This window comes from Epinephelus lanceolatus, chromosome 13, assembly GCF_041903045.1.
Source record: "Epinephelus lanceolatus isolate andai-2023 chromosome 13, ASM4190304v1, whole genome shotgun sequence".
Classification (NCBI taxonomy): domain Eukaryota; kingdom Metazoa; phylum Chordata; class Actinopteri; order Perciformes; family Serranidae; genus Epinephelus; species Epinephelus lanceolatus.
Genome location: NC_135746.1, coordinates 3,484,198 through 3,511,682, shown reverse-complemented (window position 1 = coordinate 3,511,682; position 27,485 = coordinate 3,484,198). Strand labels below are relative to the sequence as shown.

Below are 27,485 nucleotides of genomic sequence, written 5' to 3'. Positions count from 1 at the left end.
AACTGCAGAATAAGACAGTCAATGAATCCAGGCATGACATTTGGCGCTGTCAAACGGAATACAACAAGCAAGCTGTGCAAACACTTCTATCACACGCTTAAATTGGCAATAAGGAAGGTTTTTACTGCCCTGTGGCACAAAATGACTCTAATTCTTCTAAGAAGGGTTGAAAAGAGGCTGACCAATACCCATGACTCAGCGATTATTGTGAAGAGCCAACATGTCTGGCTTTAAAAACTCATATTCTAGCTGCAACAAAAGCTCCCCAAGAGCAGATCTCACTGGGTCTGAAAAACACTTCTCACTGCAACATGCATTTGGACAAAACACACACACATTAAACAGAGAAAAAGAGGACTGATCACGCTCAGACAGACAACTCTCACTGATCCTACCTGTCTGATGCCCAGTCTGTAGGCGACAATGCGGTCCACTGCGTTGGGGTTCATCTGGGTCCACTGGAGCTTGAAGCCGTAGACTCTGGGCCTGTTCTGCCACAGAGGGCTGTAGGTATCATAGTAGAACTCTGGTGGGTAGGCCTTACCTGGAGAAACAGATTCATAATAATATTTAATGCTTTAAACTTCAAACCATACAGTGGAAATAAGGGCGCCTGTAACGTCCGCCTACTTGAAAAAAATCCCAAGACTGTATTAAAGCTGCAGTAAGCAGCTCTGGTTTCAGGCTTTAAAAAATCTAGCCTGTGATGGGAGACTTTGGCCAATCACAGGCCATTTTCATAGAAAGGGTGTTCCTATTGGCTGTTCTACAAATGCAGAAGTGCATGCACGTCCCTTCGGTGAAAACCTGTTCCAGTGGTGGAGAATCCTGCAAAGTAAGTTGGTATTCTAACACTTGTATGGCGCCTTTTCTAGTCGTCCGACCACTCAAAGCACTTTTACACAAAATGTCACATTCACTCATTCAGACACACATTCACACACTGGTGGCTGAGGCTACCATACAAGGTGTCACCTGCTACTCAGTAACCACCCACATGCTGTCACACAAAGGGCAGCCATTGGGAGCAATTTGGGGTTTCATATATTGCCCAAGGATACTTCTACACGACGAATGGAGGAGCCGGGGATTGAGCTGTCAATCTTCAGATTAGTGGACAACCTGCTCTACCTCTGAGCCTCAACTGTCTACACTACAAAACAACACAAGAAAGTAACAAGGACTCTGACAGTAAACAAAATAAAATCAGCAATATGTTCCAGCGATGGACAGAAAATGTTGCTAATAGTTCAGCCGAAGGCTTACAGCTGCAGCTTCATGTTCACATTTATGTAGCTAACGTTAGCATGAGCCTCAACTCCACCACCGTTTCAGACCACCTTGCTGGGAGGAGCTCCAGAACCTGACCCTCAGTGAGCGGCTGCAGCAACCTGAACCCAGGACAAACCCCTACTTCAGGCAACTGGACAGCCTGACTCCCTGCTGGACCACCAAATGTTCTGTTGCTGCTGTTACAAAGGTTAGACCAGACGCTGCTGCCGGCCACCAGCCCATCAGATGCTGTAGGGTTTGCTAAGTCAAGCTGCTACAGCCGCCAACCAAAGGTCCATCTCCTGAGCTGCTGCACATTCTTCTCACAGCGAAGCAGCCCACAGTGGTGGGGAGTGAGGTGGCTAACTTATTCTTCTTTTACATGTGGTCTAATAAACAACAGATAGAGAGTGGGGCAAGAAGAGGCTGAGCAAATAAGATGCACAAGGCTTTGCAATTGAATAAGATTAAATTATTATAGTATGGGAAACACCTGGTTACTTTATGAAGCGTGTGCATATGCCTGTGGTTGTCTGGTGGGAGGGGCTTAGGACAGATAGGAGAGAGCTGCAGGAGGAGGGTGTATATTCAAATTCTGATTTTTTTTGTTCATTTTCCAGATTCCTTTAAAGGGCTATCCCATCAACAACCGTTGCATGTTGGGGAAGATTCTCAGTCATCCAGGTCATGGTAGTCCTGAGTGTTACATCGTAGGCAACTGGACTTGCTTAAGTTTCTTGAAGGTGTTTCACCTCTCATCAAAGAGGCTTCTTCAGTTCTAACAAACTGGTGCAGAGTTGCACGCTTTAAACCCTGTGTGGGTGTGAACCCTTACAGTCGCTGAGGTCACATATCTGTTGCTATACAATTGACCTAAGGCTAAGTCCCGCCCTCAAACGCAATGAGCCAATCACATTGCGTATAGCCATTCCCATACTCGGACATTCTCTGCCTGGACGTCCATTGAAATGCATTACACAAAGTCAGTTTTGTTCGGTTTTATGAGCTTTTTCTGAGATTTGAAGTTTAAAAATGGTCAAACGGTGTGCATGGGGTACATGCAACTCTGACACAAGGTATCCTGAGAGGCTGGGCGACCAGGTGTATTTTTTACACTTTAAACCACATCTCAAGCGAGAAAAGTGTCTCCTTTGGATAAAGTTGTGTGGTAACGTTAGACCACAACATCAACTCAACGTGAATAAGATTAACAATGATGTCTACATCTGTTCTAAGGTAAGTCAACATTGTGTTTGAGGCAACATATTGTCACTTTGCTGGAAAGAAATATAAAGTTATCTTTAACATCTCTAGCAAACGTTAGCTAAAGTTAGCCTAACGTTAGCTCCTAGCTGCGTTGTTCATCATGTCACCTTGTTTGCTGGGAGTTCATTAGCCTATTTTGTTCTAGTTTTGTACTTTGGTGATCGTACATCATTGTTAGCTGTTGTCCAAAGGGCTCTAGTTAAGCTAACGTTAACTTCTGGAGCTTAGCTTCATTAACTTATCTGTAATGGCAGAGATAACAAAGGTTGGCAAACGTTATGCTGAATGATTCAGTGTAAATACTGTAGCACCAAACTAACGGAGAGACACTCTTGGTAAAGATGGTAAAAAGGCCGTTATCCTTTTCTCATATTCTGAGCCAAAAACCTTAACTTCAGTGGCACTTTAACTTGTTGTCTTTGATGGTGACGGCAACCAGATGCGGTTCACAAGCGTACACTGTGACCTGTAAATTTTGGCTTGTAATTTAAGCTTTTCATCGACCTTCTCAACAATAAAATGATGAATATATCCCTCCAATGCGTAGTTTAGGCCCTTTTGGTTACTTCTCAATGACATCTGATCGTTATGTCCGCAAAAATCATCAATTGCCTCCTGTGAAATGCCGTGTACTGTGACACCTGCCATAGCGCCGGGCACTGAATGTTGATAGTTTGTCTGAGTGAGTGGAGGGGGCGTGGCTTAGCCATAGGTCAATTTGGGCCACCCTTCGACCGGTACGGACATATGAAAGAACATTTAGAATGCTGGCTGATTACAGAGACCACCTGCGTTTCAATTTGAGATAAAGGCAACACGGGATCATTCCGACACCCACACAGTCCGTTAGAAGTGAGGAAGCCTCCTGGATAAGAGGTCAAACGTCTTCAAGAAACTAAAGTCAGTCCAGCTGCTTAAATTATAACACTTAGAAACAGCAGTAGTGGTGCTGCATTTGCATAAAGTTGGGTCACAGAGGGACGAGACACCTCTACAGATGACGTGTCTACATGCACGAGCTGACTTTACTTTATATTTCTTTTTTTGGTACTATATTGTGTCTTATTGATTATTTTATAGGCAATTTTAAATCTTTGTCTTTGTTTTATTGAATATTTAGGTGAGATAACTTAAAACCCTTGAAGGAGTTTTTCATCTCACCTGCACAATCTGTTTTTTGTTGTTGCTGATGTTTTTATACCAATTGTTTTAATACTAATAATACGAATATGAATACTTTGTAAAATGGAAATGCTGTAAGAAAGCACGTCTTGAACATTGAACATCTCAGAAAGCTAAATAAATGCCACTTGTCCCTGGTGATGATACTGAAATGTTAAAGTGGCCACAGCCAACAGTTCTCCTGCCAGGACTGAGTCAGTGGGGTGGAGGGTGGGGTTGCTTATTCATAAAGTCTATTATGAGCAATCATTTCTCATTTTACATTGTAAATGAATGACAAACATTTTAAGCAATTCTACGGGTAATGCTGCTGTTATTGATCGGTAAAACTTAATGATGTCAGACTAAACATGTTCACTTTGAAGACGGATTATCCTGAACACGTTCAGTAAAACAACTGATGTCAAACTGTCAGATTTAACATTCAGTGATGGAAAGATGGAAACACTCTACACCTCCACAATGACTGGAATCTTTTTTTAAGTGGAGGACTGGAAACAACAATCAAAACAAACACAGGACTGTGCTGAAATACTGGCACTGCTGTGAACACTTGAAACCCCAGAACAGCAGAGCCAGTGTCTCACAGTAACTACAGCACTAATCTGTATATTAATCAGTCTATCTTACACACCAGCGCAGATCTGAGTGTAGAAATCATCATACGATAGGGTTCACTTGTGATTCATGAATTATTCTTATCTAGCCAATCACTGCAAAGGAATGATTGGGCGTTAATAAATGTGGTGACTGAAAATTGTCATTTACAAATTCCCACACAAATGAAGCTCAGCTAAGTTCAATCAGGAAGACTTTCTCTATGCTTTATCCACTCACAGTTCTCTCTCTATCCCACTCCCAGCACTTCCACCAATCAGCTGATTACAGGCGTTCCCTCTCCTGGTTAGCCAATCAAACTTATTTACGATCTCCTTCAGCCATTTATGTCGCTGCTGCCAAATTTTAATCTGTTCTTTAAGGCTTTTTAAGGCTCCTCCACCCCATTCACCTCCAGCCACGTTATCCAGAGCCCAGGATGAGCTCATCAAAGCCCACTCCTCTTCACATCCACATCCTCAGCTCCCTCTTCATCTCATCACCACCACTAGCGTCTAGACTCCATAGAGGGGGGATCCCTACTCTACTAGGTCTTTACCACCCTCCTGGAATATAGGACACCATGATGGGGTCTGATCGCCAAAGACTTACATTTCTCATACTCATGCGCACATGTGAATAAATATTCTCTCTCCTGATTGAATACATTCTGTATGTAGAGGCCTCGCCGTCTAGAGTTTACAATGTGGAGAGGTGTAATACGGCCAAGAAGAGACACTTCTCTAAGCTAGAACTGGAAATGCTGACGTCCCAGGTCCAACTTATTTGACAGCCTGAAAAGAAAGGAAGCCTTCAAAAGAAGCTGGAAAAACGCAGCATGGGAAGAAAACACTGCTGCAGCCAACAACAATGGAGCGGACAATCAAACTCCAGCTCAGGTTGGAGTATTTGATTTATGCATTCATGATATGTACCAACCTATAGAGCTCGTAAGTCACGCCCCTTCTGGTAGACCCCCATCGGACCTCTAGGCTCGGAAAATATGAATGGGAGTCAATGGAGAAAAAAATTATTATTTTCTGGTCCCAGTTATTAAATGCCTTGGATTACACAAATGTTTTGTATGGGTCTAAATAATATTTTTTCATGTTAAGAGTTTGACAGTTTATTGTATGATTCTTCAGTTAAAGGCTGTGGAAACAACGTAATGAGAAAGACTACAAGTCGCCTATGTGACGTCACGTCATCACACTTTCCCTCCACTTCTCAACTCACAGTGCTGCTGCTGCGTCTTCTGCCACGATCTACGGAGCCATCAGAACAAGATGCCGGTGTGTTTCGTACCCGAATGTCACCATTCCAACAAGAACGGCTGTTCTTTCTTTCAATTTTCTTTCGAGGCGGTGAAGTGTACCAGAGACACAGCCATGTATATCATATGCGTTGAGAGCAGCGAAGAGCTGTAGTCCACAAAGCGCTCTCACACAAAACCTAACAGTATCAAACTTCTTCCCGCTAAATTGTAGCCTTCTTTGCACGAAAAAATATATTAAAAATTCACAAACAACATATGTGAAATTCATGGCACAATTCAAACGGGACCAGAAAATAATTTTCATCTAGCCATTGAAATACATTATGAGAAATCAATTTTTAAGGTCCCATATACCGGAAACGGAAACACGCAACTTACGAGCTCTATAGCCTAAATATATTAATGATACTGTTATAATATTCATGTAAAAGTTTATAACTGACCCAGAGAGAGGGGCGTGTGACTGCACAAATCGGGTCTCCTTTCATTTTGGGAATAACAGGAAACACAGACACACTACCTGTGTCGGAGCCAGACACCAGTAAAAATCACAAATTTGCAAGGTTTAATTATTTAGTTTCAATAATGCTTTTAATGATAAATGATCTAAACATGTTTTGGTTTGTCAGTGTTTTAAAAAAGAAAAGCGTCAGATAGAATCTGGCACACATGGTGTTCATCGTCGTTCCACTTGAAGCCAGTCCCACAGAGACAGGCAACTGCCAGCAGTGATAGAGAGCACACATCCGTATGGCGGCTGTACATTTAAAGTGATTAATATGCAGCTGTAAATACAAAGACACCAGTTAGAACACAGTCTGTTAACAATTCTCCAACTCAGTCAGATTTATTTTGCTGCACTGCAAGTCTACGCTGACAGAAACCTGATGTGAGATTTGATCTTAGTGTGCCCTCGTTCACACTGATAAATGCTGTGATATATATTTTTATTATTTTTTTTAGATACTTTATTAATCCCCCTGAGGGGAAATTCAATTTTTCCACTCTGTTGTCATTAACACACAGGTCCGCAAGACACACACATGCACAAACAGGACCTACACATGCACAAAGTGGAGAGATGTCAGAGTGAGGGGCTGCCTTGGTCAGGTGCCCCAAGCGGTTGGGGGGTTCAGGGCACCTCGGCAGTGATATGCGTGGAAATGAGCATACGCCCAGTTTTCTGTCGTACGTTTTCTTTTATAAACCAAGGCTACTGACAGCGGGACATTTGTGGAGTGAATGCTGCTGGTCTTTCAAACAGGGGAAGCTCACTTTAAGTTTACATCATAGAATTTGTCATATTGTAGCGAGGCAGTAACTTATAAAAGGGACATTTAATTTAAGCCATTTTTCAACCGCACTCATGCCATAGAACCACAGCAACACACACCTCAAAGATTTTCAGATGGGTTTAACGGTGAAAATGAGCGATATCTCTTATGGAAATAAGGAACTCCAGACGGCACTCTGTCAGAAGACTCCACTCGCAAATATCTGCATGGGACTGAGCTCGAAATACGAAGATGCCGGTGTGTATTTCCAAAGCGCTGTCAATCACAAAGGGGTTCAGCCTTTTAGACAATTCCTCCAATCACCACGCAGACACCGAGCGTCCTCTCCCGCCCACCGCTCCATTAGGTCCCAGGGAAGCTGAGCCTCCCTGGAAGTGACGATTGTGTTGCATTTATCCAATGAGCGTCTCGCTTTGCTGCATGAAAAACCCTGCTCAGTGCTGTCTCATAGGAATGCTTGGAGGCTCCGCGTCCACCGTGCTGACACGAGAATGTTTGACAGGGAGGTCACGTTTGAAAAGTGGTGATAAACAGCTGATGTTTGAACATCATAGTCGTGATGTTAAACGCATCCTAGCACACGTTTAATGCGATGTGAATTCTTATTTTAATGTAAATTCAACAGTGCATATTTGACCATTTCTTCTATGAAATTTTAGGGGAAGTTCAGCCTCCCTTGTTGTCTCAGAGCAATTGCCCCTGGTCTGAATGTAGGAGGTCAAATGAGAGCCAGTTTACAAAGAACGCCTTATATTTAGAGAGGTTGGTGCTATATAGTTTGTATTATTATTCAGTGAAATAGGTTTAAATTTCAGCTGTTATTACTGGAAGTTATAACTGTTAAACATATTCTTTGCTTGCATCTGTACTGTACGTGTTACAGACGAGCTCTGCCCTGCTGCAGTGGTTCATTTTGCACACTGTGTGCAGGCTTGCTTTTATGCTCGAGTATAAATGTAAACTTGTAAATGTTTCATTTTGTTAACACAGTGACATTTCTTTAAAGCCAAAACGAGCGCTGAATTAGCATGACAAAGATGTACAGTATCCCTTATCTGCACAACGTTCTGTTTGTTCTATTTTAATCCACTCCATATGATTTTCCTCGTTGCTGCTCTGACCCAATTTTCCCTGAAGGATCATTAAAGTTTCATCTTATGTTACGTGACATAGCATGGCACTGAATCAAAGCGTGTACCAGATTGTGGTGTGTCTGATGAATGTAGCTACATCCTGAAGCGTCCATCCCATGCTGTGGCAGATCGTACCTGAGTTCTTGATGCTCGTACACTCAAATTGCCTCCACGGTAAAAACTGTTTCACACAGATGGATCCAGACTACCACCGAGATCCTCACAAAGCTTTTCTTTCAATAACACCGTTTGCTTTGTTGGAATCTGTGAGGATTTATTTTCTACAGTGATCGTGGCACGGACTGAATAAATCCTTCAAGATTTTTTCAGCTTTCCAGTCACAGCCTGCGAGCTGATTTCTGACAGCTGAAGCAGGAGCTGGCAGAACACTGTATTTTAATCAAGATCTTGAAACAAGCTCACAGGATGACCTTCCTGGCAGAGAATAGTAATTCACCTCGATGACACGTTGTTGTGTTTGCCCCTCTGCAGTTTGGGCTTGTTTATTGAAGGATGACAATACCCAGGGCAGATGATTTTTAATAGCCGTGGAGAAGACAGTGGGGCCGCCATTGTTAGCTCAAACAAAAGCAGGACTGGGATTTGATGCACCCATGTGGAGATGCAGCAAGTAGTTGATGTATGTCAGGCAATTGCATAAACCTGTCAGGATAGTTTATGTCATTGATGAATTATAATGGCGTTATTTTCCTAAACAGTTTTACTGGCCTCCTGGGTCTCTCCCTGTGGGCTCTTTGGTCTGAACGGATCCTTGAATCGTTTTGTTTCCTTTGATTTGATTCTATGTCTGAGACTCGGGGGGAGGAAATAAACTGTGACTCGAGAGTTTGTGAAGGTCATAAGTTCGGAGGGTTATCTGTCTGCTTTCAATTCCCTGGCTCTCAGACTTAAGATGAATCTGATTATTGTAAAAACTGATGTTTTCTGGAGACATTATTCGTATGATAGTAAAAACAAGGATGGGACTTGTCAGCATTTAAAACTGTGAAATTGAAGGTTAATCGATTTATTCCAATGGAATCGTCTCAAGAGTGGATTTGCACCTATTTTGATTGTTAACACTCCATGACATAGGTGTCACTGGTGATTATCAGTGTCACAGATATGGGTTAGAAGGGTCGTGCTATACCGAGTTGTAGGGGTCGACGATATAGCCCTAAAATAATATCACAATATTGTAGGGTATTTTTGCGATAACAATATTCTTGACGATATGACAAATTAGTAAAAAACCACCTGGACCTTTATGCTTTTCCATTTCTCCTCTAATCATCACGCTGTAACCTGTAACTATCGCACATTCACATAAAATAACGTAAGACTTTTATAAAGACATCTGTGTCTTCAATAGGGAGGAATGAGCTTGAGGCTGAGGACCACAAACAGGGAAGCAAAGTATCTTAAAAGTCTTAAAAGTATTGAGATACAGACTGTTGGGTTTAGTCTTTCTATAAGATTTGCTGACACTGACAGATACAGAATAATGTTTGCCTGGGTCCAGACCTTGCCCACTGCAGCGACTCTAACAAGTTGACATTCTGTCTGGTGTCTGGCCAGAATAACGCCCGCCTTAAAGAAGTGTTTCACTCCTGGAAAGATGGTCTTTTCACAAAACTAGGCTGTCTATGCAGCAGGAAGATAGGAATACTTTTGAAACTTGTTTCTGAAAGCATTTTAGGCGAGGAATAGGCAACGCAGCAACAGAACTATGGTTTGTATTTGATCAGCGCTGCCTACTGCGGGTCAAACATGAACCCAGCAGGGAGATCTGACTGCTGGAGAGATGGAGGGAAGTTTGACACAGTTCATTTTAGGGCTGCTCCCTGATAGTCGACCAAGTGTAAGTTGACTAGAAAGGTCATTATTGGCGAGATTTCATTGGTCGCTTAGTCTCAGAAAAAAACAAAACAAAACAAAACAAAAAACAAACTAGAGCACTCGGAGAGCGCAGACCTCCGCCAAGCAGCTCGGATTTCCCGCCATTTTATTATTCTATCCACTTCGCTTCAACCGATCACCACCAAAATTTTATCATCTGTTCCTTGTCCCATTATCAACCTTTCCTGAATTTCACCAAAATCCGTTCAGAACTTTTTGAGTTATTTTGCAGACAAACAAACACACAAACAGACCAACGCCGGCGAAAACATTTCTACATTCAGTGAATGTCTGTAGGCAAACCCCGGAGATCTTGCCTCTGGAAGAAGAGCGAAGAGCCCTGGTTTCCAGTTGTAGGCTGTTTGTAGTCCGCGTGATATTGACCAATCACGTTTGAGCCGGCTGCAGTTGTTGCCAGATTAACGGTCCGTGTGGTGAACTGACGAGGAGGAACATAATTGCCGTCACTGCAAACTCTGAATCCATCGCAATGGTTCAGCATATTTACTTATATATAAACAGAAGTCGGAAACGGAAATTTGCCTCCTCCGCCCAAATCAAACCGGAATGCCAAAAAATCGGGGGTCTGCCCCCAGAGGCTGTATCGCTGTCTGCCAGAAGTCAGACACTGAATACAGCCGATGGGTTCCGAGAATGACACACTTATAAACAGCTCCTGGAAGAAGATCAGCTCTGCAGTCAGGATTTCAGGTAAACAGGCTGTATGATGCTTGTTAAGGTTGCTTAGAAAAGGCACAAGAGTAGCGCCCAGAGCCCGACCTCATGTTTCCAGGTGGTTAAATATGCAGCATGTATACGGTCCCTGATTTCCAGGGCTGGTACCTGCGGTTATTCCACAGGCTAGTTAATAACATGTCGGGCAGGAAATCCAAAGTGTGGGATCATTTTGAGAAGGTGAAGGACGAACCCAAGGTGATATGTAAACTCATCTTCATTGGTCGACTACAAACATGACGTATCATCTGAAACATGGAAGTAGCTACATGCCCATTAGCCCACAGCGTCATTAACAGGCGGCTCGCTCAGTGTGTGACGTGCACTTGGAGATAAAATATAGGCCTATATTAATGAAGGTTCATTAGTACGGTTTGTATTTCTCTGTAATGTAGCACAGTGTTAACAATGTTACTGATACTATTCTTTCTCACACCTTCAACTCAAACCACCAAAATATATCATTTCATCATTACATTCATATCATGAACATGTAGCCGACTAGTCCACTGATGGACCCTGATGACGACTGTTGGTCGACTAGGAAAATTCTGAGTTGTGTGCAGCCTACATGCCACCCAGATTGTTGTGATAGACAGCTGGTTGAAATCCCTTTAAATCTATTGGCAGTATTTATATGAAGTTGGAAGAAGACATCAGAGCTCGGAGAATCTGACTGGGTGATCAGTCAGTTGTATAATCACGCCACATTAGCTGTAACTGATGTGAAATGCCAAAAGCCTGCGTCCTGAGATGAAATCTATACCACGACAAGGAGAACAATATGGGCAAACACTGCTGAATAGTTAAGCAGGGCAGAAGAAAACAGACTTCACACCACACTGGCACATCTCATAATTTCTTTGATTGCACTGTATCGAAGTTAAGTTGTAAAAGCATGCACTTCAGATTTAATCATTCAAATTTAAACAAATCAAAAGCAGCGAGGTGCTTTTGTAAGACGGAGAGAAAAAACAAGATAAGCAGTTTCATTCAGGCTCTGACTGGTTTGATCAATTCTCATAATCGTCCATGATAATAAATCAGAATCAACACTGAGGGCATTTTGTTCTGCATTTCAGGAAATAAATCAGGTTAATGATGCTTTGTGCAGCCTGCTGCACATCACTTGGCCTTTACATGGATGAAACTATTTAAAATTCGATATTCTAATCTGAGGGAAAGAAGCTCATTTATCAGCCAGATAAAATCACTCAGAGAGGGAAGAATATGCAAAAGCAAAACAATACTGTTGTAATTTATATTTAAATGTTGTTTTTATTTTTTTATTTTGAGATTAAAAATTCCTCTCACAAGGACAGGATGTTGAAGTCGAACCCTTCTGTTCTCTAACACAGGATGCTTTTAAACAAACTGCCTCTATGGCTCACTGAAATACAACTAGAAAACATATTTTCCAGCAACAACAACAACAACAAAAAAAATCCAAGGATAATTACCGTCTGCACTCCACTTGGCAGTGTATCACTGTATAGAGCCAGCTGTGTTTACAGCACGCTGTACAGTAAACGTTACATAAGCCAGCCTGGCAGATAGTGTCGGTTTTGTTCATGCAGTTTATGCTGTATAATAAGGCTGATGGAGAAATGAAGAAGCTGTACTTTGCGGGAAAAGCAAAGGCACATAAGGTTAATTGAACTGACTCGTGGTGTTGTATGTTTTCATAATATGTCTTTAAGATTCCCACACAGACTCTGCTTTAGGAATACGTGATGACAATGATCGTATTCACACATTATGAAATCAATCAGCTCTGATTCCTTCTGAGAAATAATGTTTTTAAAGAACATTTCTTAGAGATGTCAACAGTCAATTGTCGTTTTTTTATTCAAACCTACAATATTTTGTATTGCAGGACCTCGCTTTTAACAATACATTATGTGTATTGAAGCACATTACCGAACCCATTTACACCGCCTGAAACAGATAACCCTGGGTAGGAGACATCAAACATAAAGTACAGAAGGCTTAATTGATTTTTAAAAAATCCTGTTTATAACAGCAGAACCAATGCAATGATTCATAACAGCTCAGTATAAAAAACCCTTCAGGCAAGAAGTTGACCTTGTTTGCAGACTTCCCTTTCATTTTTTAAGGGTTTATGAACACCGCCATATGCTACACGGTGCTATATGGTGTCGGGCTGACGTGTGATGTAGGCTTTTGTGGCAGAAATGACACTTACATATGGACGCACAGCTGGCCGAGACAACGCCGCCGCACGAACGGCTAACTGACTATAGGGAAAAGGCATTAGAGACATTAAAAGACTCAGTGGTAATTGCCTGGCTATGTCCTTCTGGGATGGAGAATGAAATCTCTCTGAGGCTCCTTTTTTTAAAAAAAAAAAATGGAAATGGCATTGAACTTGTACTGAGTCACTTCCACCCCGACTATTCAGCTCATTCTTCCTCAGCTTCCTCCCTCCTCGCCTACTCCACTTGAGGGGAAAAAACAAAACAAAAAAAAGAGACAGGAAGATTTCTAATCGCTGATCAAATTAACTTTTGTTTGTTTTGACCCACTGTGACTCCTGGTTTATCCGTCTTGGTCAGTATAAATGGGAGGCAGCTCTACGGTGACTAATCATGTGATATTGTATTGATGTAAAAGAAGCAGGGCCACAAAAATAGGTCAGGAAATAAAAGAGGAAAAGACAGAAAAATAGCAGAATAGATTGTGACTGCTCTGCAAGCATGGGGACAATGGACCCCGGGCAGGGACATGCAGGAGCACAGGAGCAAAACACACAGACATACAGGTGTTTAGAATATTTTTTGCAGTCATTATGAGTCTCTCTGTGGTCTTTTTGTGTCTCTTTGTAGCTGTATCGAATCTCTTTGCAGTCGATACACATCACCGTGGTTTTGTGTGTCCTTGTGGTCATTTTGAGTCTCTATGTAGTTGTTATGCATCTCTCTGTGTTTCTATGTCTCTTTGTAGTTGCTTTGGGTCTCTGTAATAATTTTGTCTCTTTGTAGTTGTATTGCGTGTCTTTGCAGTCGATACACATCACCGTGGTTTTGTGTCTCCTTATGGTCATTTTGAGTCTCTATGTAGTTGTTACGCATCTCTCTATGTTTTTGTGTCTCTTTGTAGTTGCTTTGGCTCTCTGTAATAAATTTGTGCCTCTTTGTAGTTGTTTTGCGTGTCTTTGCAGTCGATACACATCACCGTGGTTTTGTGTCTCCTTATGGTCACTTTGGGTCTCTTTGTAGTTATTTTGTGTCTCTTTGTAGCTGTTATGCATCTTTCTATGGTTATGTGTCTCTTTGTGGTTGTTTTGTGTCTCTTTGTAGCTGTTATGCATCTCTCTATGGTTATGTGTCTCTTTGTGGTTGTTTTGTGTCTCTTCATTGTCATTTAGAGTCTCTCTGTAGTTGCTTTGGGTCTCTGTAATAATTTTGTGTCTCTTTGTAGTTGTTTTGAATCTCTTTGTAGTCGATACACATCACCGTGGTTTTGTGTCTCCTTGTGGTTATTTTGAGTCTCTATGTAGTTGTTACGCATCTCTCTATGTTTTTGTGTCTCTTTGTAGTTGCTTTGGCTCTCTGTAATAAATTTGTGTCTCTTTGTAGTTGTTTTGCGTGTCTTTGCAGTCGATACACATCACCGTGGTTTTGTGTCTCCTTATGGTCACTTTGGGTCTCTTTGTAGTTATTTTGTGTCTCTTTGTAGCTGTTATGCATCTTTCTATGGTTATGTGTCTCTTTGTGGTTGTTTTGTGTCTCTTTGTAGCTGTTATGCATCTCTCTATGGTTATGTGTCTCTTTGTGGTTGTTTTGTGTCTCTTCATTGTCATTTAGAGTCTCTCTGTAGTTGCTTTGGGTCTCTTTAATAATTTTGTGTCTCTTTGTAGTTGTTTTGCGTGTCTTTGCAGTCGATACACATCACCGTGGTTTTGTGTCTCCTTATGGTCACTTTGGGTCTCTTTGTAGTTATTTTGTGTCTCTTTGTAGCTGTTATGCATCCTTCTATGGTTATGTGTCTCTCTGTGGTTGTTTTGTGTCTCTTCATTGTCATTTAGAGTCTCTCTGTAGTTGCTTTGGGTCTCTGTAATAATTTTGTGTCTCTTTGTAGTTGTTTTGAATCTCTTTGCAGTCGATACACATCACCGTGGTTTTGTGTCTCCTTGTGGTCATTTTGAGTCTCTATGTAGTTGTTATGCATCTCTCTGTGTTTTTGTGTCTCTTTGTAGTTGTTTTGTGTCTTTATATAGTCATTTTGTGTCTCTTTGTAGTTATTTTGTGTCTCTTTGTGGCTGTTTTGTGTCTCTCTGTGGTTGTTTTGTGTCTCCTTATGGTCACTTTGGGTCTCTTTGTAGTTATTTTGTGTCTCTTTGTAGCTGTTATGCATCTCTCTATGGTTATGTGTCTCTCTGTGATTGTTTTGTGTCTCCTTATGGTCACTTTGGGTCTCTTTGTAGTTATTTTGTGTCTCTTTGTAGCTGTTATGCATCTCTCTATGGTTATGTGTCTCTTTGTGGTTGTTTTGTGTCTCTTCATTGTCATTTAGAGTCTCTCTGTAGTTGCTTTGGGTCTCTTTAATAATTTTGTGTCTCTTTGTAGTTGTTTTGAATCTCTTTGTAGTCGATACACATCACCATGGTTTTGTGTCTCCTTGTGGTCATTTTGAGTCTCTTCGTAGTTGTTACGCATCTCTCTGTGTTTTTGTGTCTCTTTGTAGTTGTTTTGTGTCTTTGGGTCTTTCTGTAGTTTCTGAGTCTTTCTGAGTTACTAACTGAGTTACTTTTTAATGTAACTAGTAACAGTAACCAGTTACTATTATATTATTATAACACTGGTCTTTAGTAGTCATCTTGTGTCTCTTTGTAGTTGTTTTGCGTGTCTTTGCAGTCGATACACATCACCGTGGTTTTGTGTCTCCTTATGGTCACTTTGGGTCTCTTTGTAGTTATTTTGTGTCTCTGTGGTTGTTTTGTGTCTCCTCGTTGTCATTTAGAGTCTCTCTGTAGTTGTTACACATCTCTCTGTGTTTTTGTGTCTCTTTGTAGTTGTTTTGTGTCTTTTTATAGTCATTTTGTGTCTCTTTGTAGTTATTTTGTGTCTCTTTGTGGCTGTTTTGTGTCTCTCTGTGGTTGTTTTGTGTCTCCTCGTCATTTAGAGTCTTTCTGTAGTTGCTTTGGCTCTCTGCAATACTTTTGTGTCTCTTTGTAGTTGTTTTGCATGTCTTTGCAGTCAATACACATCACCGTGGTTTTGTGTCTCCTTATGGTCACTTTGGGTCTCTTTGTAGCTGTTATGCATCTCTCTATGGTTATGTGTCTCTTTGTGGTTGTTTTGTGTCTCTTCATTGTCATTTAGAGTCTCTCTGTAGTTGCTTTGGGTCTCTGTAATAATTTTGTATCTCTCTGTAGTTGTTTTGAATCTCTTTGCAGTTGATACACATCACCGTGGTTTTGTCTCTCCTTATGGCCATTTTGAGTCTCTTCGTAGTTGTTACGCATCTCTCTGTGTTTTTGTGTCTGTCTGTAGTTGCTCTGAGTCTCTTTGTAGTTATTTTGTGTCTCTTTGTAGCTGTTATGCATCTCTCTATGGTTATGTGTCTCTTTGTGGTTGTTTTGTGTCTCTTTGTTGTCATTTAGAGTCTCTCTGTAGTTGCTTTGGCTCTCTGTAATAATTTTGTGTGTCTTTGTAGTTGTTTAGCGTGTCTTTGCAATCACGACACATCACTCTGTTGTTTTGTGTCTCTTTGTGGTCATTTTGAGTCTCTTTGTAGTTGTTTTGAATTTCTTTGCAGTTGGTACACATCACCGTGGTTTTGTGTCTCCTTGTGGTCATTTTGAGTCTCTCCGTAATTGTTATGCATCTCTCTGTGTTTTTGTGTCTCTTTGTAGTTGTTTTGTGTCTTTCTGTAGTCACTTTGGGTCTTTCTGTAGTTTCTGAGTCTTTCTGAGTTACTAACTGAGTTACTTTTTAATGTAACTAGTAACAGTAACCAGTTACTATTATATTATTATAACACTGGTCTTTAGTAGTCATCTTGTGTCTCTTTGTAGCTGTTTTGTGTCTTTTCCTGGTCATTGTTTGTCTCTTTGTGGTTGTCCTGCCCCATTTTCTAATTTTTCGGGTGCTTTGTGTCTCTGCAGCTGTTTTGCATCTCTTTGTAGTCATTTTGTGTCTTTTATTAATGGTCACTTTGCAGGTGAAGGCCACGTGGCCCCTAAAACCTTGGGCCCAGTAGGCCCGTTCAGTAATCCACCCATGCCTCAAGCCTGAGATACTTTCAGTCTGATCACAGAGAACATTATTCGTGCTGCCTTTTTACTCTGACCATGTAACATCAGTTATTAGGATCCATCAATGTCGGCATGTCTCTTTGAGCTGCAGAAAGTATTCAACATCCACCATTTACTGCAGGGTTGAAGTTCAACTCAGGTGAACATGGCACAGACTATAAAAGCAGATAGCTGAGTGACTAAGAACCACGTCTGGAACTCACAAATGTCGATTGGAGACCAACACTGATAAGGGTTATAAACCCCTGAGATAGAGAAAGGTTGTGGCGCGGGTTTGAAGGTAAGATCAATTTATTTTTTCTTTCTTACTTGAAGATATGAAAAACGATAAAGACAAAAATAACACGCGCTAAAAAACATCAGATGGTATGCCTGAGGCTCAATAAAGGCCTATTTAAAACACACCTCAAAGAGCCAAACAAACAAAAAATAAATCAATATGACAAAAACATTACTCAAAAAACAGATCATGGATCAAATAATAATAAATCAAAATAGACTGGATGCAGAGCATAAACGAGACAGTGAGGGTGTGTCTGTCACACTACAATAAATACATTTCCCTACCAAAACATATGCAGATATCTTACTGCAGCCAACTTATGACAGCATGTTCCACATTGTGATTTCTGCATCATTAGAAACAATGGCTACAATAAAAAAAAGGAAACTGGGAGCACACAAGCACATCATTGTGTCCAATCTGAATTCGTTTTATGAGCAATCTCATAAAATGCAGACAATGAAAAACCGAACACAGTCCCTGAGAATTTAGTTGTTCTTCTCTTCCAATTCACAACACACTGCCAAAAAGAGGAATTAAAACGTGGGAGAAATGAGAAACATTGTTTGCCCTTTCTTTGTGAATCTGTGATTTCCAGCAAAACTGCAGTACGCATTGTTTATAGGAGGCTGCTCAATGAAGAGAAAGAGGGAGGGAGATGTGTGTAGAAGCTCTGCAGAATTTGTTGTTTCATTGTGAATTTTGGTTTTGCTCCGATTAGACAAATGCAATGCTTTAAAGCAGTGGCTCCCAACTGCTCCAGATTTCTCCTTAGTCACTGCTTCAAGGTCCACACAGTTTAATATGTTTAGTGTCATACTTGTGTTTGGCCACGTCTCAAGCTAGTTTGCTGTCTCTGTTAGGTTGCTGTTTGGCACTTCAAAATAAAAGCTCTGTGCTGGAAATTCACTGTACTTTACAAAGTTGATATGTTAGCAGGTCACTTGCGGTCCATTCAGGCATTCAGGATGGACCTCCGACCCACTTTTGGACTGTGACCCACCAGTTGGGAAACACTGCTTCAAAGGTGCATTGTATGGATTTTATGAATGGCTGCAGATCTATGCCGGGCGGCTATGTCCCGGCTGCCCGAGCTGATCCATTATTCCAGCAGACATGCAGCAATGCATTTCAGAAGTTATGATATAATTATGAGGATGAATTCATTTCAAATTACTAAAACAGTCACAAAATTCTAATCCACCATAACCAGAGTTGTAACAATATTAACACTGTCTGCAGGCTCCAGTACAACATAGACGGAAATAACAAAAATAAACTCAGTTTTAACTAGGGGTGGGGGAAATTTCCGATTCTTAGATGCATCGCGATTCGGACGTGGACGAATCTGAATCGATTCACAAATGTCCAAATTTCGATTATTTAAATCTGTTAATTAGAGTAATACAGAAGGTTCTAAATAATGTGGAACTAAGAAGCGCGTTACGCGTCATCTCTGGGACACTTTGGAATGCGCACCTGGAGCAGACACGCCGACACGCGCACAGAGGAAAACAAACATGGCTGACAGCCACCCACCTCGCCGTGAGATCCAAACAGCTCCTTCTAATTTAAAAGCAGACGTGTGGAAATACTTCGGCTTCTACAACGTCGAAGGCGGAAGCGAACTGGACAAGAGCCACGTTATATGTAAGCTGTGTCGTGCTAAAATAAAATACTTTGGCAACACAACAAACATGAGAAGCCATGTAACTCGATTCCACCCAACGGAGGAGTCAGGGAGACGGCAGGCTGTTGTTGCTGCAGCTACTAGTGGCGCTACCGACCAGAGAACAATCAAGGAAGCAATTACAAAGCTGCCACCCTCATCGGAAAAGGCGAAGCAAATTACGAAGGCCATCGCGGCATTTATTGCCAAGGATTTGCGACCTTATTCCGTCGTGGAAAATCAGGGATCTCGAGCACTGCTGCATACACTGGAGCCCAGATACACCATCCCATCCCGACGCTATTTCACCGACACTCTACCATCAAACCAAAACAGAAGTCATGGCCTCACTGTTGAAGGCAGGCAGGTAGGCATCGCCACCGAATCATTTGTTACTCTATCTGCGCATTTTATCTTGTGATTTAAGATACCTGTTGTTACCTTTGGTTCCGTACAACGAAGTTGTAACTTTCCAGTTTGCACGCATTTCCATTTATATGTTTAATAAAATATAATGGAAATGAATTCAACTCTTTCTTATTACAAATGCACTGTTTTTAAAATTGCAAGTGTTGAATGCTTATTCAGTGAGACAAAAAGAAATGTGTGTTGTGAAAAAGTGCATCAATATACATAAATTAAAGATGCATCAATAATCGTTTTATAATCGAATCGTAGCCCCTGAATTGTAATCGTTATCGAATCGTGAGGTGCCCAAAGATTCGCACCCCTAATTTTAACAGACAAAAAAACTACAACAACAACAACAACATTTAAGTACACAGCCTGCTAACTTATATATGGTAGAGGAACAAATACTGTAGAACTCCATAGCCCGGGCTAATTTCTGCTTAAATCACTGAACTCAACAGGCCTATATTTGGGACAGGCCTTTAATTCCTTTCACAACCAATATGTATATTATTTGTATAAAAATGAGGTTTCAGATAATATATCAATTATGAATCATTCCTTTGATCTAGCTCTGACAGACAGCGCATCAGTGAGAGAGGCAGTTTCAGCACCCAAGGATTACAGCACCCAGCATACCAACACAACATGACTTTGAAAAATTACAGGGTAATCAAGGAATGGACTCAGCCAACAACCTGGTTTTATACATCCGAAGAACTTCTATAAAAAACAAACAAAAAAAAAACTGCTTGGCAACCAAACTAATTGAGACAGGCCTTTATCTGTCAGAATGTGTAGCCACACCGGGCTCATAAAAGGGACCAGGCCTTTAATTGGGACTGAGCTTTTAATTGAGGTTTTACAGTGTAAATGAAAAATAGCCTGATCAACAAAATCTGAAAGTCTACAAAATCGGGCAGATGCAACACTTTGCTTCTGAAGCGCTCCGACTGTGGTGTTAGACTGCGGAGAGCTGCATCTGGTGGACCTGACCCTCCCAGCTCCCTTACAGTCAGATGGCATCAGAGATAACAAAATTGGTGATTATTCATTTTGTCATGTGCCAAACTTTATTAGGTTACAAATGACCAGGTATGGAATGAATCTGCAGATGCTTTAGTTCACAACGAGACCAAACCTTTCAATGGATGTCAATTTCAAGACATGACGAAGGTTAAAACAACAGACAGTAAGGCTTGTTGTTTTTAGCCAGGCTGATTTCCGTAAAACCTGCGCCCCCCACCAGCCAGTTAGGAGGAGTGAGTGTAGCTCATACCCTGGGCTACATGTCAGAATATCTCGGCCTCTGCTGCTTCTGTTTTGCACAAACTCTTTTAGACAAAAAACTTTCTCTTGTGAGTTTCCCAACTTCATTTTGAGCAGCAATAAATTGATGGAATACACCTTTAAATTCAATCTCTGTGTGTTCTGTGACCTGTGTTCCACCCCATCACTGCTTCATCAGTACACATTTGTTGCCCGAGGACAGGATGTACAGTAAATGCAGACTTGTGCATAAATCATCAACTGCATCGGAGCAGAATGAAATCAGAGAAGAACAGCAGCACGCAGACTGAAGGACTGTGAAATGTACCTCGTCTTTATCTACTAACTCTTAAAAGGAGCATGATTTCAGCATTTACTAAAAAGTCAGATTTCCCATGACAGAGAGGCTGAGCCAAAGCTCAGTGGTACACATTACATCCCTCTGAGGGGTCTCTCCCCTGGCACAATTTAATGGCCAACTTGGCTATTACAGCCGACTCACTGTTTCCACAGATGTCCCAATGGCTTGGCACATGGGCATCCATGCACATACACACACACTCTCCCTTGGCACAATACGCTTTTTGAGGCGACAACATTTATATAAGCCAAAGAATGGCCTAATGCCTGATGTCGGTGAGTTTGCATGCGTCTGTCGGCATGGTAACATGTATGTTTTGCATAGTATGCCGACTGGATCTGTGTGTGTGATCAGGCCACTGTGGCCTCAGGCCAAAAAACCCTGACTGATGTGTTTATTACACATCAACACAGAGCAAGGGGAAGTCAGACAGAGAGCGGCGAGGGAATATCCGCCGAGGTGTCTACCTGTCTTTACTCTGTAAAGTGAGCAACCCAAGATACTACCTAACTGCATGAGCCATAACAAATATTTAATGAGCTTCATCTTGAAGTGGGCTCGCAAGTCAGAGAGGAGCTGAAATCCACTTTCTCTCCAGTAGATTATTTATTTCAGCCACACAACAGAATAGCGTTGATCTCGTATTGTGGCGATTGTGTTTCAGGATAAAATTTGAAAAATCTTAAGGAATAAGAGCTGGAGTTAAGGGAATTGGGCACACCAGATTTCATGGATGATGGGAGGAACAAAAGTGGATTTTCTGCACCATGCTCCTGCACTCAGGGGGTTACTAAAAGAGCCTCCATACCTTTGGCAACCACTGAGTCCAGATGGTGGGAATCTGGAGCATTGGGCGGGAGGAACGGAGCGATGGTGAGGAGAGCGAGAGAAGGAGGGATGGAGGATGAAAGGGAAGGAAGGGGAGTGGAGGCAGGAAGAGGGAGGGAGGGAACATGAGCAATAGCAGGCAAAACCCCAGCCCTGTTGAGAAAAACAAATGGCTGGAGGGGACTATCTGCTTCTGTCTCTCTGCTCTACCTGTTTCACCAGGGAGGACTGATTTATGACACGCACAGGGGGGTGGGGGTGCCCATCTTTCTCTCCAGGCAAGCTGGAGTAGGGACGACGATAGAGAGGCGTTTAAAAACGAGAAAAATGAAGAATGAGGGGATGCAAACATGGACACAGAGTGAAAGAAAGAGCAAGAGAGGAGATAGAAAAATCAAGTGCAGCAAAGGTACGGTTAGACGACAGCACTAGATGGAGTGAAATAGACAGTATCAAAGAGGAGAATAACCTAAGTGGCAGAGGATCAAAGTGACAAATACTCCTCCTGTGACCCTGCAGCTCCTGTCTCTAATGGGAGGTCTGGGAGATTGAAACCTTGGCCAGAGTTCCTGCGGTCACTCAACGCGGCCAAACTAATTTGGTCCTGTCATAACAACCAGCTAGGAGATGGACACTTCCAGCTCTTGATGAAAAAAGGAAAAGAAAACAAAAAAAAAAACAGGCAATCTAAAAAAATAGCAGGAAGGGAGTAAGTGTGTATTATCTGAAAGAACAGGTTTACTACCAGAGACAGAGAAAGAGCCGGCATGATTGACGTTTCCCATTCAGATTGGCGATCTATTCTTTTTTTTTTTAATTAATTGTCTATCACAAACACAAACATCCATGCCACTAAAACACAGTGTGACAAGGACTGTTATATGTTTGACGAGCCAATTTCAGCTATCCAAAAAAGTTCACAGCAAACACTCTTATTACCAACTGGAGTGCGGACTGAAGGAGCTGTTGCAGAGATGCAGATGTGTGGCAACAAAATGGATGCTATCACATGCAGCTCCAAGGTAACAGAAACACACCAACAGCCTGTTTTGTACAGTAATGACTGCATGGAAGCGAAATATTGTATGTGAATGGTTGGGTTGGGCGACTGGATGAATGCATTGGCTATTGGTGACTGGGGATTATATCACTGTTTCTGGGGGATTCTTTGTCATTTTATTTTGCTAATTTATTAATCTGCCTCCAAAAAACAAGGGAGAGCCCCTGCTCAGCTGGCAGCGAGAGACAGTGGGGTAAACCACCAAGTAGAGCCAGTGTAGTTTCACATCTAACTTGGTGAATGTGTGGCCATCAAACTGTATAACTCCTCCCCCTTCTGTAGGGAGGAGTGTGACCATATTTGGATGAGAGGCTGGGGCTTTGGAGGAGCGATGGGTGGATCTGACTGTGAACCAACGATACCGAAACCCTTAAGTCCTATTCGGACGGGATTAGTTTTACACAGGGATGTGGACTAATGTCAGTTTACCACAGGATGTCTGTAATATAAATGTCTGCCGGGACAGGACAAGAAATCTCCGTAATTCTACCAGAGATGGGAGTGGTAACTGGGTTTGCGCCCTGGCGTCACCTCCCTGTCGGCATATGCGTGCTACGTTGCTTCCTGTATGTGTAATAACAAAAAACAGAAGTCTCGTGGCCCTGAAAAGTGCTTTCTTCTCCACCTGTCCCACGTAGGGCAATGCGATAATCACTATCACAACTGCCGGCAACACTGAATGCTTCTTCAACAACTCCATCATCAAAAAAACAGTTGGTTATAAACAGGATGTGACGCAATATTTGCATACATTTTTACAGAGGATCGCGTTCGCACGGGATTAATATTACCTGAGGTATTTTACAGAAGGTAAAAGTCGCCGTAATTTTAACTGACATTTTCCGTAATGATTACAGACATGGTGCATTCAGACGGGACTAAAATTCCTGGTAATAATTACTTTACCCCACGTCTACACGTTAAACTAATCCCATCCGAATAGGGCTTTAATTTATAAAATGAACATCACGCTGTATGAAAGAAGACTTGAACGTAGAGATTAAGACCATAAACCCATTAGAAAAATGTTCACTGAGGTAACAGATCAAGTGAGAAATAGGGCCATTTTCTCAAAAACAATCATACTTCTTTTTGCAACCAGTGGAACTGCCCCCTGCTGGCCATTAGGAAGAATGCAGATTTCACTCTGAAGACCCGGAGATAACAACCTGGCAAACAATCAATGACTAAGAAAAATAAAAGTCTTAACTGCAAACACTCTTTACCTGTAACCTGGAAGGTGCATTTGCCCGCTCCAGCCTCGTTGATGACATTACAGGTGTATTCCCCCCAGCCGTCTCGATTCAGGTTGCGGATGGTGTACTCCGTCTCGTCTCTTTGGGCATCAAAGGCTCCGGCGTGAAGCAGTCGGTTTGATAGGAGCCACTCGAATCGCAACACACGGGAAGGGTGGGCTCGCAGCACTCTGCAGGTCATCACCACAGGCCTCCCCAGACCCTGACGCATCTCCATGTAAACCGGCTCCACCGTTGGAGGGTCTGAGTGGGAGACAGAAGGACTCAGATGAGTTCAGCCAACATTCAATAGGGACAGAGAAGTGTGTCAAGGATGTCAGTGCAGTGGAAATATGAAAGATTATGAAATAAGGGTTTTTATAAAGAGGGCAATGAAGAGAGAAAGAGAGCGAGTGGGAAGAAAGTACATTGACGTCTATAGAGGACAGACGGTATTCAGGTGAAGATGCTCTCAGTCAGACCTGGCTGTCTCGGATATTTACTCAGAAAAGATATCTGGAAAACACAATAAAGAAAAAATCTAAACAAGGACATGTTATGAAAGTATGAAAACAAATGTAAAATGGCTCTGAGCAATGTGCTCGATACATATCGCAGACCTCAGAAGGACAAAGCTGGCAAGAAAATAGAAGCTCTTTGAATGACAACCAACACATTATTTAAATCATGCACAGACGCTGAAAGGAAGAGAAATACTTTAGAGGACAGTCTAATATGACTGGGAGTGATGAGCCGGGGGAAGAATAAGGTGATATTGAAGCATAATGTAAGTAAACTTTAAACAATCTGCACGGCAAAGTCGATACACCTCAGCCATAAATGAAAAGTGAAAACAATTGCAGGGAGAGCAGGTGCAGGAAGATCAATTTTGCAGAAAAACCAGAACAATGTTCTGAACGAAATCAGTCACGCTTCACAGGAAAATTGGTAAGAGGATGATGAAGTGCACCTCAAGCTTTCAAAATGGAAAATTAATAACTCATTTGAGTATCTGACATCCTTCACCTCTTCCCCCAGACAGACAACCTGCCGGTGAATTATGTAGCCGGGCGTCTCAGAGCCAAGCGAGGGGCTGAATATGACCTCGATGCGACCTAGAACCCTTCCTCTTCAACTTCTAATATGCACGATTATATATTTTAGCTTCTGTTAAATGTGCATTCGATTATATGCATGGTGACAAAATTTGTGTGGACAGGATGTGTGAAAGCGTTTGCGCCGAAACAGTTATGAATAATTTCCCCATCTCAAGCATCTTTGCTCTTGACACGCTCATACAGATGCTTGACAAAAGTCACGGCGGGGCTTGAAAAACAACAGAGAATGCTGAAGAGAAGAGACAGAATGACACAGAGCGCCGTAATTGCCTGAAATTAGCATATTTCCTGACAGAGTAAAGGAGAGGCGGGTAGCCACGGCCAAGGTTGGGGATGTTACTTTGCAAAAGTGTAATATGTTACAGATCACTGATTACCTGATTGAAACTGTAATCTGCAACATAATCTTCTATATTATTCACACGCAGTAATATAATCTAATTACTGAGCCCTCTGAATTTGATAGGATATGCAATTAAATGAGCAGTTTATTAAAATTTACAGCATATAATTTGATAACACTATTAATGCAATTATCTAAAACCTTAATCAGCCATTTAAAAAAAAATGGGGATGATGCTAAAATCACACAAGCTAAATCTCTTTAAAGGGGACCTATTATGCTTTCCCATGTTTCCTGTTTTATATATAGTGTTACAATAATAGATTAAACCAGTATCAAATAATGTGGTATTTAGAAGTAATCCTTGTGAGCAAAAAACACAAGTTTCCTACTGTTGTGAATACTTCGTTTCAACATTTTATTCAACTCTGATTACAGTATGAAATCATAACGCGCCGGTGTACGTACCGAATGTGTACGGGCTGCCAGATTTGTCCGGGGTCCCGCACTAACTGATGACGTCACGCATTATGATTGGCTTTATGGCAGTCACAAATCCTGATTGGTTGTAGCCCTGGTTGTGGCTGGAAGTTTGAGGAAATGGTTGTAACGTTAGAGAGTTTGAGGAGAGAAATAAAAATAATAAATCGAAAGTTTTCTCTTCAGCTGTATGCTGAATGAAGTATTAAAACATTAAGCTGACAAGCGGCAAACATTAACGACATCGGCTCGGTTCAGATTAGCCTTCTTTTAAGTTAGCATTAAGCTAGCGGCTAATAAAAAAAACGGCTAAAAAGAAGAGAAATGCATAAGAAACATAAGAAATTACTGTTAGATTGGCTCGGGTCGGAGGGCGCCCCACAAATCAATGTACAATGTTTCACAAATCCAGGGTTAGTGTATCATACACTATATTTATGTGTAGGCTATGTGTATACAGTATGAAAAATAAATAACCACAACAGCATGTCATTGTAACTGACTTTATGTTGTGTCTTTCTTTGTTTTGGGACCCTGAACACTGGCTGCACTGACCCTTGGAGCAATGCTGTTATGCTGTCAAATATGTTCACGTTTTTTTTATTAGCCGCTAGCTTAATGCTAACTTAAAAGAAGGCTAATCTGAACCCAGCCAATGTCGTTAATGTTTGCCGCTTGTCAGCTTAATGTTTTAATACTTCATTCAGCATACAGCTGAAGAGAAAACTTTCGATTTATTATTTTTATTTCTCTCCTCAAACTCTCTAACGTTACAGCCATTTCCTCAAACTTCCAGCCACAACCAGGGCTACAACCAATCAGGATTTGTGACTGCCATAAAGCCAATCATAATGCGTGACCTCATCAGTTAGCGCGGGACCCCGAACAAATCTGGCAGCCCGTACACATTCGGTACGTACACCGCATTTCTATGGTCATGTGGTCCATGCACCTCACTGCCTGGAGCAGATGACCATACACATAGCCTACACTGCTTCCTGCTGGAACATGTCCCATTGTGTTGAGAAGCTTTCATTGGTGATTTTCACGGTAAAAAGTGCAGCTACTCTCCGTTACAGTCATTCTCTGACTGCAAGTACACAGCTAATGTACATGTGCTACATGCTAACGTCAGGAGAACATATAAACTTGGTTGCCAAATTAAAAATTTCTCCCTGATTTTGAATCATATTCCTGCTGGAACATGTCTGGTTGTGTTTACAAGCTTTTATTGCTGATTTTTCTTGGTACAAAGTGCTGCAATTCTTCATCACAGTCATTCCCCAGCTGCAAGTACCCTGCTAAATAGCTAAATGCTTTTGGGAAACGTGCAAACGTGGTTGCTAATGTTGTAAATTTCTAACCAATTTCAGATCATATCTCTGCTGGAACATGTCCGATTGTGTTTAGAAGATTTAATTTGTGATTTTTTGTGGTAGAAAGTGCCATTTTTCTCCCGGGCTGCAATGACAGCGTACAGACACGGAGATGAG

General features: G+C 41.6%; 1 protein-coding gene across 4 annotated transcripts in view; it reads right to left on the bottom strand.

Moving 5' to 3' along the window:
- Positions 1 to 27,485, bottom strand: part of LOC117270807 (MAM domain-containing glycosylphosphatidylinositol anchor protein 2) — a 337,292-nt gene that overhangs the window by 64,829 nt on the left and 244,978 nt on the right. For all 4 annotated transcript variants that reach the window (XM_033648706.2, XM_078173655.1, XM_033648709.2 and 1 more), the window contains exons 10-11: positions 24,043 to 24,315; positions 396 to 544 (exon numbers count right to left, since the gene is read on the bottom strand). In XM_033648706.2, the coding sequence (XP_033504597.1) occupies positions 396 to 544; positions 24,043 to 24,315 (422 nt within the window). The remainder of the gene's footprint in view (positions 1 to 395; positions 545 to 24,042; positions 24,316 to 27,485) is intronic.